This window comes from Sebastes umbrosus, chromosome 3, assembly GCF_015220745.1.
Source record: "Sebastes umbrosus isolate fSebUmb1 chromosome 3, fSebUmb1.pri, whole genome shotgun sequence".
Taxonomy (NCBI): domain Eukaryota; kingdom Metazoa; phylum Chordata; class Actinopteri; order Perciformes; family Sebastidae; genus Sebastes; species Sebastes umbrosus.
In genome coordinates, this window is record NC_051271.1 from 19,562,681 (window position 1) to 19,576,373 (window position 13,693).

A 13,693-nucleotide genomic window follows, 5' to 3' on the forward strand; every position below is an offset into this window, starting at 1 on the left:
CCTTTACTTACAATGAGTAAGTCTCTTGAGACTTTTGTTAAAAGCCTACATTGAGAATCTCAAAGTTTAAGTGGTACTCCCCGGACTATTAAACTGACCATGTGTAAAATCTGTGGAGTAGCCCTTTAAGTAAAAAATCGAATGGAGAACTTTTATCTGCAATGGATTGTTTTTACATTGTGCAACTGCTGTTTTTACTTAAGTAAAATATCAAAATACTTCTCCTACATACACAGTAAAATTAGTAAAAGTCATTACATAAACATTTACAAAACCACTTTATTTCTCTACGACATAATTTCCTTCAGAGAGATGTCAGCCAACAGTTAGCCCCAGTCCTTTCCCAATGACTTACCAAAATAGTATTTACAAAATATTTTTCAAAGTGCCTTTACATGGGTAAAACAGACTGGGATAACGCAGCTTGTAAGCAGGTGTGCTTCAGATATGAAATGATGACAAAAATAAAATAATACTGGCAGGCACTTCTGTCATTTGAGGTATGCACATAGCAGATGAAACAAACAGCATCATAGACTGGATCTTTAAAGGCATTAGGTAGTTGAGGTGTGGGCTCTACACACAGTGCAGCGCCCGGGCCTTTGGCTCGGTGTGGTCTACTGGTGGAGCGTGCTGTCAGGTTTGGGATAGCCAAACAGCTCAAAGTCTGGTTCGTACAGCCTGTAAAGTTCTCTCCTCATTTCTATGGGAATCTGTGCAAACCAGTCTCTCTCCCAGCTGGCTGCAGTTCGGTTTCGAGCCCCTGAAGGGAAGCGTAGCAGGTGATCCACCTCCAGAAGCTTCAGCAGGTGCTCCGCGTCTGTTTCCAGGGTTTCTAGTCGGCCAACGAAGTCATACTTCACCTGGCATGGATGGCACAGACGGTACACCTGAAACACACAAAAAGCCGGCGTCCAATTTTTAAACTGCACCAGTTTGTGACTTTGTTTGAAATACCTGCCTCTGTCCCATGGGTGTTTCTACTGCATGTGTGTGTACATTGACATACATGAAAAACAGGTCACACAACTCAGCTCCTGTTCTGTGTTTATTGCCGCAAATGTTTTTGGCTACACTGCCCTCCTCAGGGATCATATAAACAGCAGAAAATAAAGAGCACATGAGAGAATAAAACATGAAATAAGAAAAAATGAAGAGCAGCTGAGCTGAGACATGTCAAGACAATTAAAGGTACAGTGTGTGTGATTTGGTGACATCTAGTGGTGTGATTGCAGATTGCAATCAACTGAGCAACCCTCCGCTCTCTCCTCCCTTTCAAAGACTGCGGTAACGTGAGCTGCCGAGTGCAAAACCGTGGTAACGCCTTTCGGTTCGCTCTGAAGCCATCCCTAATAACCATAATAAAGCTTGGTTTATGGTTGCTCAAGTGAAGCCGGCATGAGGTGCGAAATTACATCATTGCGGCGAAGGCTCCGCAAGTTGTCGCAGCCGTTGGTCGTGCACCTCTGAATTTTTGTAACTACGTGCCCACTGCGCCTTTCATTTCAGCGTGGATGCCTTCGAGGGAAGACTGGCCGAGCAGATTCACCTATACAGACATCTCTACAACTGTTCATTGAGAGACCACAGGGACAGTCACATGCCATTAAATACTTGGAAAGAAATAGGCAACACACTGGAGAAAGAAGAGGCTTTTAGCTGCAGGCTGTGAAAGAATATGAGAGATCGTTTTGTAAAAGCTGAAAAAAAAAGGTCTCATGGAAAGAGTGGCGACCTGAGGGGAAGCAGCGAGAGACAGAAAGTCATTTTGATTTGGAGGTAAGCGACAGTAATAACTACAGTACACAAATGCAATGTTTGGCTGTACGTCGGTGTTTACTACGGTTGCCAGGCAGCCTACTCTCCTTTCCGGTACCACTCGTTGACTTCTTGAGTATCCACAGAATATTTTGTTTGTACACCCCTTGGTGTTGCAGAGCATACCGGAATGAACAACGCTCTGTGCATGCTCATAGTGCGCGCGCCATCTACGGAGGCTCATGTATAAATAAAACTTAACACTACTTTAGGAGCAACAGAAGTCAGACGGCGGCTGGAGGTATCACGGTTTTGCACTCTGTGGCTCACGTAACCGCAGTTTCACAAGCATGTCGTAGAACTACAGTGGCCTTCAGGTAATGTAAAAACGTGAACAGCTCTCTCTAGAGTCAGTGTTTGGTTTATCCGTTCTGGGCTACTGTAGAAACATGGAGGAGCAACATGGCGGACTCCGTGAAGAGGACCCGCTCCCTATGTAGATATGAAGGGCTCATTCTAAGCTAACGAAAACACTGAAGACAATGATTCTTAGTTTCAGGTGATTATACACTAATGAAAACATAGTTATGAATATTTAATTACATTTCTGATAATAGATCCCTTGAAATGTTACACACTGTTCCTTTAAGTGGTCCACATGCAAAGATTTGTACGCTGAAAAATCTGGAAGAACTGTCTCTGGCTCCAACAACAGCTGATAAAACAAATTAAAAAAAAGATCAGTAGAAATAAAATGTTATTGTCTCTTTGTCAGATATTCAAATTGCAATCGGCAGTCATGTTCCAGAGGTGCGGTCGTCCTTGAATCTTTTCTCATTAGTAGAAAATGATACATTAACTTCTTGTATATTAACTGCAAATATAGTGTGATGTCTGTCAACATTAATACACCGTGTATATGTCATCGAATTACTGTAGTATATAGTTTAGTATAAAATTGGAACACACAAAGTGCGAATGACAGGGACGCTCTTTGGTAATGGCAAGAAGTCCATGTTATACTGATATGGTCTTTTAAATGTGGAAGTGGAATATGAACAACAGAAGGGGTTAAGTATGCATACAGTGATCTCACAAAATCCAATCATTTAAAAAATAATCCCAAAGCCTTACACTGCTGTGTGAGACAAATACCTGCCGCCAGTGTTCGTTGAAGATACTCTCCCTCTCGGTCTCTGGATCCAGCAGGTATGTGATAAACTGCTGAAACGTGGGTTTGATTCCTGCTGCAAACGCCTCCGCCGCCGTCTCTGGCAAACTGCCCGACACATTACCGAAACGCCGCAGCATGACGGAACCAAACTGCTTGTAGAAGTCCTCGTTGGGCCTAAAAACACACACAAACACACACAATTCAAGAATGATGGGACTGCTGTTTAATCACAAGTGAAACTTATTAATCGGTCCAATAAAATAAACAAATAAAAAGCTAAAATGTTCACTAATTTATTGCACAGTTACGTTTCAAGCTTGACTGTCTTCATCAGACTCATCAGTCTTTTTTTTGTTTCTTTTGGATGTGAGTGTATATACAGTATATGCCTTTCCATTCCTCAGCCTCACCCTCAACACAAACACAGTCACAGTCACAGTCCCACCCTCTAGCCATCCACTATTAGACACACACCTTCCAAACTTGTTCCTGAAAGCCGAGATAAGCCGAACAAAAGGGTCTCGTACAAACAGAAACTTGGTGTAGTGCTGGAGCTTGAGTGCCATCAGGTGGCGGGACAGAGAACCATAATGGCGCCAAAACCTGGTGAAAGACACAAACACATGATACACCATGAGAGCAGATCTTTACTGTCGTTATTGTAATGCTTTTGATTTGTAGCTGTTTGGTCTCATGCAACACTGAAAACATTTGGCCTTTAACAGACTTGAAAACAACAGCAGATTAGATAGATAGATAGATAGTAACTTTATTGATGACGAGGGAAATTAAAGTTTCCAGCATCACAGTTCCATAGTGCAAAAACATGTTAATAAAAAGGCAGTAAAAAAGTTAGTAGTGCAAAGTACAAAAAAATATATATATATACCAGATATAAAGATACAAGATGAAGAAGAAAACTGTTAAAAGTGAATATAGTGCAGAGTAACAGCTGTGATACACGACTATTAAAAAAGTGAATATAGTGCAGAAGAGACTGTTAAAAGTGAGTATAGTGCATTATTATCTGTCCTGCAGACCGTCCTCCTTTGTCAAACTTTCACAAACTTTCTCCTTTTAAAGCTAAACAGTACACTACAAGATGTTTCTGGAAACATTTGAGGTGAGAAATAGGCATTACAGTAACCGAATGTTGATTCATATTTGATCAGCGCTGCCTAGTTCGACCGTTTGATCGGAGTCAGCGAGTGATTGACAGCTGCTCAGAGACGGCAGACTGCAGCTCGGCTCTGATTTTCCTCCTAAAAATAACTTTTTTTAATTATAATTGCTCCAATCTTACCCACTGCTGCTTTAAGATGTGTCTTGTGCATCAGTGGAGGTAGAACATATGTTCAGACATCCAAACACAGACAGCTCCCGAGAGGTAGAGAACGGTCCGTCTGTGCTGCAGCACCAACCCCCCCGCCTGTCGTTTCCACTCTCCTCTTCCAAGTGTAAACCCAGTAAATACCTCCTTTAGCTCACGGATAGTTTCTCAAACACTGTTTCAGTGTAACTGAATATCTAAGTGTTGTTGTAGAACTGTCCCTTTGAAAAGGATGGAGACAGAATTGCTAAAGAGAGAAATCATATAGTAACTGAATTTCCCTAATTTTCTTCTGACTTGACACCCTGATTTATTGGTTGATTTTCCTTTGTCGTCATTGTGGGATCGAGGTGTGTGGTTTTTCTGGCATTCCAGTCTTGTTTAGACACATTTTTCAGTGTTTCTGTTTTCCACGTTGACTTGTTGGAGAGATTTTTTACCGAGTTGTTAAAGAAATTATAGTCTGGGCTTGGTTTCTCTGTGCAGGAATGTGGTTTGTGCAAATAAAAACACGTAGCCTACATAAACCAAATCCATAAAACACGTTTTTTGGTTCTAAATTCATTGTTTTATCCTGCAATAATATTCAATATGTTGCTGTGGAGACATATTCCTTGTGTGGTAAAGCCAAACATGTTGCCCAAATATACTAAATACAAAGAAAATCTAATATCATGATATTTTTTATCGCATACATCGATATTAATATTGCAACAATACTGTAGGGTTGACTATTGGTGCTTTCACAAAATATTTACACAATGAGATTTTTGATAACAGTCTGGTAAATTCTGAAAATCACATCACTTTACTGTAATGCAGCCTTTAAAACCAGGAAAAGACAACACTTATGCCATATTTCGATATCCAAAATCTAAGACGATATCTAGTCTCATATCATGATATCGATATAATTTTGATATATTATGTCCAGCCCTGATGAATGGTGCACAGAATACTTTGAGATTTGTCTCTTGATGCCTCTCTATTACTGATGTTCATCACCTGCGTATTTAAGCAGCACTTCTCATCTTGTGCCTGAGTTCAGATGAAGGCAAAGAGATGTAACACATCTGTTTTCCCAGTCTGCTGCCCATTAATTAAAATAGATAAATGTTTATGGTATCGTTCTTAATTGTTCTTCATTAATTGACGCGTGCCTGGAGGAAGCATTAAGGATGAGATCATTATGGTGCAGAGATGATTAGAAGTGCAACAATTACACATAGATCGCACATGGCAGGTTTTTATGGCTGAATTTTTTAGGCTCAATAACTTCTAATGTGAATGTTTTTTAAGATAAAAAAAAGTATTCAATAAAAGTAAGTCAATTATAAAAACATTTAGCAATTCTCCACCCAGAGTTATGTCTGTGCGGTGTGGTGGAGACTTTTAAACATCATTTAGAGAGAGATTTAAAAATACAACTCCACTCTGTTTTTCTCCTTCAATAAACTTGCACATGTTGAATTTGGTAAACTACCTCATTTAATTTTTATTTAAAAACAAAAAAACAGCAACAAATTTGCACACTTTGCTAATGTATATAATATGTTATTCTATGTTTATATTTTATGTTAGTTGTAGTAGTTTGGTATATTCATAGTGTATTCTAATTAGGGCTGTCAAAGTTAACGCGATAATAACATGTTAATACAAATTAGTTTTAACGTCACTAATTTCTTTAACACATTAACGCCACTTACGTTTTTTGGGTTGTAGCGGGCTCAGTTTTAAAGCTAGAGTGAAGATACTGATATCATATGAAATTATAAAACCTAGGGAATCCATTGGTACCAATGGTACCATGTCATGCTTAACTAATTAAATAATGCTTACAACTTATGCTAAATTTTGGCGAGGAAAAACTGGCATGGTCATTTTCAAAGGGGTCCCTTGACCTCCGATCTCAAGATATGTGAATGTAAATGGGTTCTATGGGTACCCACGAGTCTCCCCTTTACAGACATGCCCACTTTATGATAATCACATGCAGTTTGGGGCAAGTCATAGTAATGTCAGCACACTGACACACTGACAGCTGTTGTTGCCTGTTGGGCTGCAGTTTGCCATGTTATGATTTGAGCATATTTTTTATGCTAAATGCAGTACCTGTGAGGGTTTCTGGACAATATTTGTCATTGTTTTGTGTTGTTAATTGATTTACAATAATAAATATATACATACATTTGCATAAAGCAAGCATGGTTTGCTCACTCCCATATTGATAAGAGTATTAAATACTTGACAAATCTCCCTTTAAGGCACATTCTGAAAAGATACAAAATGTGTGATAAATTGACATTCTTTATATTGTGTATTCTATAGATATGCTATAGATATATAACTCTAGTATTGATATGTATATTTACTGTGTATTTACTGTTCCTGTGCAATGCCTGGATAACCTGCTGCTGTAACACAAGAATTTCCCAGTTTGGGATCAATAAAGTACATCTATCTAAATGTATCTGTCTAAAAACAAAAATCAGAAAATATTACAAAGATTTTTAAGGTGGCAAGTAGGGATGCACTGATAACGATACTGATATCGGATACTGACTCAAATAGGCAGATCGGGTATCGGATACCATTATTTTAATAAATTACAATTCAGTAAGTTTATATCTATGTATTTATTTTGTACGTTTTGTTTTAAAAAGTTAGGAAAGCAATGTTTAAGTCAAGCCTGATATGCCGGATGGGTGAATCCCTAGTGGCAAGTCAAACATTTCTTAAGGGGTGAAGTGGCACTGGAAAAATGTGAAAAACTCCTCATCAATTCGTCTGCGAGTATGTACATGTCTTTGTGTGTGTGAGTGTGTCGTACTTGGCAAAAGTGAGGTGGAGAGAGGAGTTGTGTACGATGTCAGGAGGTACAGCCTCTGGGTCAGTGTAGGGTTTTCCTGAGGAGGGCGAGATCAGAGACTGAGACAAGACCACCATCACTCTCTTCCAGTTGGTGCACGCCACCTGAACAGAGAACAACGATGGAGGGAAAGAAAAAGGAAACACCAGAGGGATTATAAACGTGTGTGTGAATGTGAGTTTTGAACAGATGCAAAAATGCTAGAGGAAAAATGTGATTTAAAGATGTTTTTGTCTTTCTTGCTATTTTTCTCTCGTTACATCCACACACAGTGAACTAACTCACCACCCACGTGCAAACCACCACCCACATGTTCACACACACACACAGAAGGCAGCTTTACCTTGGGAACATAGCAGTAGATAATCTGGTGAGTGTCGTCCACTATCAGGTGATCCAGTTCCCTGTTTGGGATCTGCTCAAACGCCCGAGTCCTTCCGGGGAATTCAACAGCGTCTTTTCCTGAACACACATCCAGGATCCTCTGCCTCCTCGCCTCCTGCTCCCTATCATCCTTCTCCTCATCCTCCCTTGTTTCATCCTTCCTCTCCTCCTCTGTGTGCTCCTCGGCTGCTCCTCCTGTCTCCTCAGGCGCCCGTGTTGTACTGGGAGCAGTAGTGGGGACAGTGGAGGGAGAACTGGTCTGGGCTCTGCTGGTGGACGTAGTAGAGTGCGAGGGCCCAGGAGTCGCTAGAGAGTGTGGTGACTCGTGTTTGGGCTCCTGCAGCGGGTAGAGGTTGAAGCCCCCCACGTCGTCCCAGTAGACGATGATCAGCAGGATCATGAATAAAGACCCCAGGACGAACGCCATTCGCAGACCACGCCATGTTCCCATGGTTATACTCGATCCAGAGCCGTGATTGGTGAAGAAAAGAGGAAGATGTTATCTCAGCTCCATGGTGGCCATCTATCGCGGAAGGACACACTTCCTGCTTGCCAGCTGCAACTGAAAGAAACAGGAAATGTAATTGTTCTTCTTTTACAGACTAAATGAAGGAAGCAACTACGAAGTGATTTTAAAATACAAGAACTAAATATTACGGACAGTGTAAAACCAGATTTATTCTTAGAAAATAAAACTCTTTACCTCAGAACACACATACTGGGGGTTCACCAATGGTGGAAGTACATTTACTCAAGTGCTGTTGTACTATGCTACTTTGTACTTCTACTACATTTCAGAGAGAAATAGTCCTTGATTAAGATTTGGCAAAAAAAAAATATATGATGACCTTATAAATCCTGATGCATTGTTGCAGATTAAACAATACTATCATAAATCCAAAAAAATGAATCATAAAGATCGACAGAAAATGTTGATAGGAACAAAAAAGGGTAAAATAAATAATAACGACCATAAGCAAAAATCCTCTGCAAGGCTGTTCCAGCGGCTTGGAACGTAATGGCTGAAAGCAGCGTCGCAAAATGATTTCGTTCTGCTTCGTGGGACAGCTAAAAGAGACGAACCTTCCGGGTTCATAAACCAAAATCATTTCTGAGAGGTAGTCCGGTGCACTGCCACGTAGTGCCTTATAAACTAATAAAAGAATTGTAAAATCAATACCAAAACTATAACAGGCAGCCAGTGTAAAGACTTTAAAATAGGCGTAATGTGTGCTCTCCTTTGGTCTTAGTCAGCACTCAAGGAGGATAAACACTGGCAACAGTGATTTTTTCATGACTTGTTCTCATCAATGACATTTAACTGATCTATAAAGCATTATAAATAATCATTTATTGACGATTAATAAAGCAACTATTCACAGTCATAAACCCTTCATAAAGAGCGTCCGGTCCCACAGTGAGATGTTCTTTGTGTTCACACGGATGATGATGCACAATGTGACATTGTATGAGCTGCCTGGTAACCGTGGCAACAGCATACAGTGGCTCTAATTGTCTTACATTCAACGGTTAGGTTAAACCGATGAAATGACACACACTGTGAACTGAAATGAAATGAAATACCGACATTACATCCAGCACACACACACGCTCTTCAGCTGACTGCCTCCAACAACACGTATTGTCAGGTGAATTTTAAAAAAACAACCATCCAGGTATCATCTGTGGTTTATGATGTGTAACAGGCGGAGCAGAACGCTAACAAGAGTATATATGACAGCCTATAGTGATGTTTTTACACACCAGAAACAAACATAATGAGCCGGCTGATGTTTAATGTCTTGGGGAGTTAAACACAGTGCCCAGAGTTTATGTGACAGGTGCTCTTTTCACTCAGAATTGAAATGCTAAATTAATTGGTGAGGGGTGTTGTTTATAAATGCCAACACAGTGAATAAACACACTGAGAAGTATGAGTATTGGAGCTCACTGTATGTAGAAAGGCCCATGATGTAGGTCTGAGTAATAATTTAATATATAAGCTATCATATATAGAATTTCTGCAGAATTTCATCATCATGATGATATGATCCTATTGTTCCATAATTCTTCAATTTTGAGGCAAATTTAAAAGTCTTATTGATAACATGTTTATTTTTCTTATTTCTTTATTTTTTTATTTAAATTATTTTTAGACAAAAAAATTATGAAATAATACATCCACAGAGCTTTGATAAAGGTGCCGAATAAAAGCATGTATTTTCCTGAAAAAAAAATATTATTGTGAATTAATCATTTAAAAAATGTTGGCGGGTCTAAAATGAATGTTTTGTTTGTCTCTGTGGAAGATATCTGAGGTTTGGTTCCCATTTCAAACAACAGTAAAACGTCATTGGTATCTCTGGGTCGTTAATGTGGAAAAAAACAGAAAATTGGCTGAGATTGATGGTAAGTGTCTGGCAATGCCTTGTTGTGAAGTGAATGCAATGGAACGGGGGAGGGAGAATGTGACATCTAGTGGCTGAATGTTATCAATGTTATCAATAGCACCTTTAAAGCACAATTGAAAATTGAAGGTGAGTAGAGTAGCTTAAAAAACTCTACTCATATATAGCACTGTTACTTTAAAATAACAATTTCTCAAGTAGAAGTAAAAGTTGGCATTAAAATACCTAATGTCATCACTTTTTTTTAAACTTTTGATACTTAAAGGTCCCATATTGTAAAAAGTGAGATTTTCACATCTTTTAAATCATAAAGTAGGTTTAAGTGATATATATAAATACTGTTAAACTATCAAAACGCTTAATCCACAGAGAAATACCCATAGCCCGTATTCAGAAACTGTGCTTTTGAAACAAAGTGTCAGGATTTTTGTCCAATTGTGATGTCACGAATACACAATATTTAGACCATTTCACAGTTTGAAACGTAAACATTCTAAATGTGTCTCAGTTTATTTCCTGCTGCAGTGTATGTGAACGACATCAGCTGACGGGGAGTAAACATGGACCCAAGCTGTTGCCTAGCAACGCAATTCTGTTGAAATGCACTAAAACGGAGCGTTTTAGACAGAGGGGAAATACAGGCATATTCAGGCAGACTATATGAGAAACATAAAGTTGTTTTTTTTAACATTACAGCACATAAACATGTTCTAATAGAAACATAAAATACAAGTATGAACCTGAAAATGAGCTCGATATGGGACCTTTAAATTACATTTTGATAAAATGCAGGACTTTTTACTTGTACTGGAGGAATTGTATATTGTGGTAGATCTCACTAATTCTTCCTGGGATGTAGCCAAAAATATAAGAAATGAATTAATCCAACTTGTGAGGGACACTAGCCATAATATTTTTAAATTTTAAAGTCCAAATATTTAACAGAATAGTCTGTGTTTTATTTATTTATTTTATTTTATTTTATTTTATTTTATTTTATTTTATTTTGTTTTGTTTGTTTGTTTGTTTTGTTTGTTTGTTTGTTTTTTCCTTTAACTACTTATGTTCTTTGTATTTGCTTGTCTCCTTTTTTGTTTGCCCTTAGTTCCTAGTATTGTCTGTTTTTGTTGATATATATCAGAAATGAGGCATGATACACACCCCACAGAAGTCTGTATCACTGACGTGTACATGCTTCCTAATAAAAATATTTGAAACAAATATGTAACAGAATATATTTAGTAAAGTATGTGTGCTATAAATGTTTTTGCCTAGGGGCCGTGGGAACCTCAGGCTCCTCCTGGGACGCTCAGCTGTCACAGAGATGTGAACAAACTGTGTGGCTGTGCTGTGGGGGAGGAAGCAGCTCTTGCTGCTGGAGGGTCTACTCCCCTTATTGTCTGTCCCATAAAAACATCTGCTGTCGGGGGGAACAGTGGAAAAAAAATGATAGTCCTAATAAAACCATAAAAAAGGGTCCAGACAGTGGGGAGAGCAAAACAGAAAGTCCTATACAGCACTTTTTTCTTTTTTTTTTTGTTAGAAAATGATTGTTTTTACTCTGTGGTGTTTCTTTCCACTGAACTCAACGTGGACTGGAGGAGGAGGGCCTATTTGGAGAAATCAACATCCACAAACTCTCTGGTGTCTGGGCACGCTCTGTACTTTACACACAAAAGCTCCAAAGGAAAACAATAAATAATATATTCCTATGTGAACTTTAAATGTGAGAAAGTAAGAAAGAAATTATTAGATAATCAGTCATACAATAGTCAACATTAGGCCTATGAGATACTAAATCAAAAATATGATATACTAAGTCAACATTTTTACATTTTCTTTTCCATCACGTTTTATTATTTCTCTTTTTTCTTTTCTTAGCAACAAATGGGCTTCCATACACATAGCACTGTGCATTTTTATTTAGTAATTTATTTGGGAATTTATGGATTTTATCAACGACACAAAAACTTTCACATAGATAGTATACTACTTTAAATGTGTCTGTGGAGCTTAGTGACAAGTTTTACTTTGTTTTTTTTGTTTGTTTGTTTGTTTGTAAATGTGGACTATTCATGAAGTTTTAATTAATATGAGTTAATATTTGTCTTTTTCTCTCCACCACCACCACCTCCTTCCTCCTTCCTCCTTCCTCCCAATGCTGGGTCAGAAAACAACCTTCATTTATACAGTACACAGTCACAATGTGCTCTTTCACCCTCTCTCTCTCTCTCACATGGCTAACTCTAACACTTTTCCTTTGACTCCACATGCAGACAGAAAGCCTCTCTCCTCCACAGTCTCCTCTCTGCTGGTTCTCCACATGAACCCTCTGATCATCATCATCATCATCATCATCATGCTCCCTCTGAGGAGCAGAAATAAGCCGGTTTCTGTTCCTCTTAATGTCCTTCACACTGAACCGGGAGCAGTCTGAACATGAATCTCTGTGTCTGAGAGAGAAAACGCACCCAAAACAGCTGAAGCTTGAGAGTTTTCTTACCGGGCAGATGAGCTCCATGCAGCCGCTCGCTGGTCGGTCAGCTCTTATTGTGTCGCCTGTCTGTCTGTCTGTCCTCCTCTCTGTGTGTCTCTCTGTGTGTCCGGTAGCCCGTGATGGATGAGATGAGACCGGGTCGACAGCAGGACCGTGGCGCTCTACGCTCTGCACAGAATGAAGCGAAGTCTCGCGATATTTGGGGGGAGAGAACAGCGACCCACTCTTCTACACGCACACATGTTTTTACACTACACACAAACACGCTGCATGCATTCAGGCTATGAAACCATAAACCCGCCTACGCCTACAGTATGGTTCCTAAAGTAAGGCCTCCGGACCCCCAGGCGGCCTCAGAGTGGTGCGACAAACACATCAAAAAGATGAAAAATAATATATAAAACTACTCATAATCAAAATTAATCAAGACAAGGCAAGGCAGCTTTATTTGTAGAGCACATTTCAGCAACAGGGCAATTCAAAGTGCTTTACATAAACATTCAAGAACATTAAGACAAAGTGCAAAAGAACATAAAGACATAATTAAAACCTAGCCTTATGATTAAAACCTAGACTAATAGTCGACATTATGAGATAGTCAGCACAAAATTATGATACTAAATCAAAATGATGATATAGGCCTACTAAATCAAGATTTTGAGATACTATGTTGTTATTATGTGAAAGTAAGTCAAAATGATTAGATAATTAGTTACTTAGTCATATAATAGCCTAGTCCACATTAGATATTAGAATATTATGAGGCATTAAGCTTTTATTATGAGAAAGTAAATCTAAATTACTTACTAAAATTATGATATAGGCATACTTAATCAAGATTATGAGATTATTATGAGAGAGTAAATCTAAATTACTTACTAAAATTATGATATAGGCATACTAAATCAAGATTATGAGATTATTATGAGAGAGTAAATCAAAAAATATTAGATACTTAGTCATATAAGAGTTAAAATTATTAGATACTTAATCATGTAGACTAATAGTCAACATTATGAGATAGTCAGCACAAATTATGATACTAAATCAAAATGATGATATAGGCCTACTAAAACAAGATTATGAGATACTACGTTGTTTATAATGTGAAAGTAAAAATTATTAGATAATTAGTTAATTAGTTACTTGGTCATACACTTTGTGCAATAATCGTAGGTAGAAGAAAAACTTATATTTCCCTACCCCTTTCTCACTTCTCCTCTATTAACTCATATATCATAGAATGATAATATAATATAATATAAAAACTATC

The 13,693-nt window shown here is 38.4% G+C and overlaps 1 protein-coding gene across 2 annotated transcripts; it reads right to left on the bottom strand.

The window, feature by feature from the left end:
- Positions 1-261: 261 nt before the first annotated feature.
- LOC119485888 (carbohydrate sulfotransferase 12-like) lies at positions 262-12,599 on the bottom strand. 2 transcript variants are annotated; one of them, XM_037765712.1, is made up of 6 exons: positions 12,427-12,599; positions 7,475-8,077; positions 7,093-7,235; positions 3,407-3,535; positions 2,893-3,106; positions 262-890 (listed from the first exon to the last, which is right to left on the bottom strand). In XM_037765712.1, the coding sequence occupies exons 2-6, from the start codon at positions 7,964-7,966 to the stop codon at positions 618-620; spliced, it is 1,251 nt and encodes a 416-aa protein (XP_037621640.1). In that variant the 5' UTR covers positions 7,967-8,077; positions 12,427-12,599; the 3' UTR covers positions 262-617. The 2 variants fall into 2 exon arrangements, with proteins under 2 accessions (XP_037621640.1, XP_037621641.1); XM_037765713.1 differs by having other exon boundaries at positions 2,914-3,106; positions 12,427-12,598.
- Positions 12,600-13,693: the final 1,094 nt, after the last annotated feature.

What these genes read in the sequence shown, in the direction of transcription:
- LOC119485888 (XM_037765712.1), bottom strand. Translation starts at nt 7,966, where the DNA reads ATGGGAACATGGCGTGGTCTGCGAATGGCGTTCGTCCTGGGGTCTTTA. An exon ending in TCTACTGCTATGTTCCCAAG is followed by an intron (nt 7,236 to 7,474) that starts GTAAAGCTGCCT and finishes TTCTCTGTTCAG; the next exon opens with GTGGCGTGCACCAACTGGAA. An exon ending in TATTTGTCTCACACAGCAGT is followed by an intron (nt 891 to 2,892) that starts GTAAGGCTTTGG and finishes TGTGTGTTTCAG; the next exon opens with GTGTACCGTCTGTGCCATCC.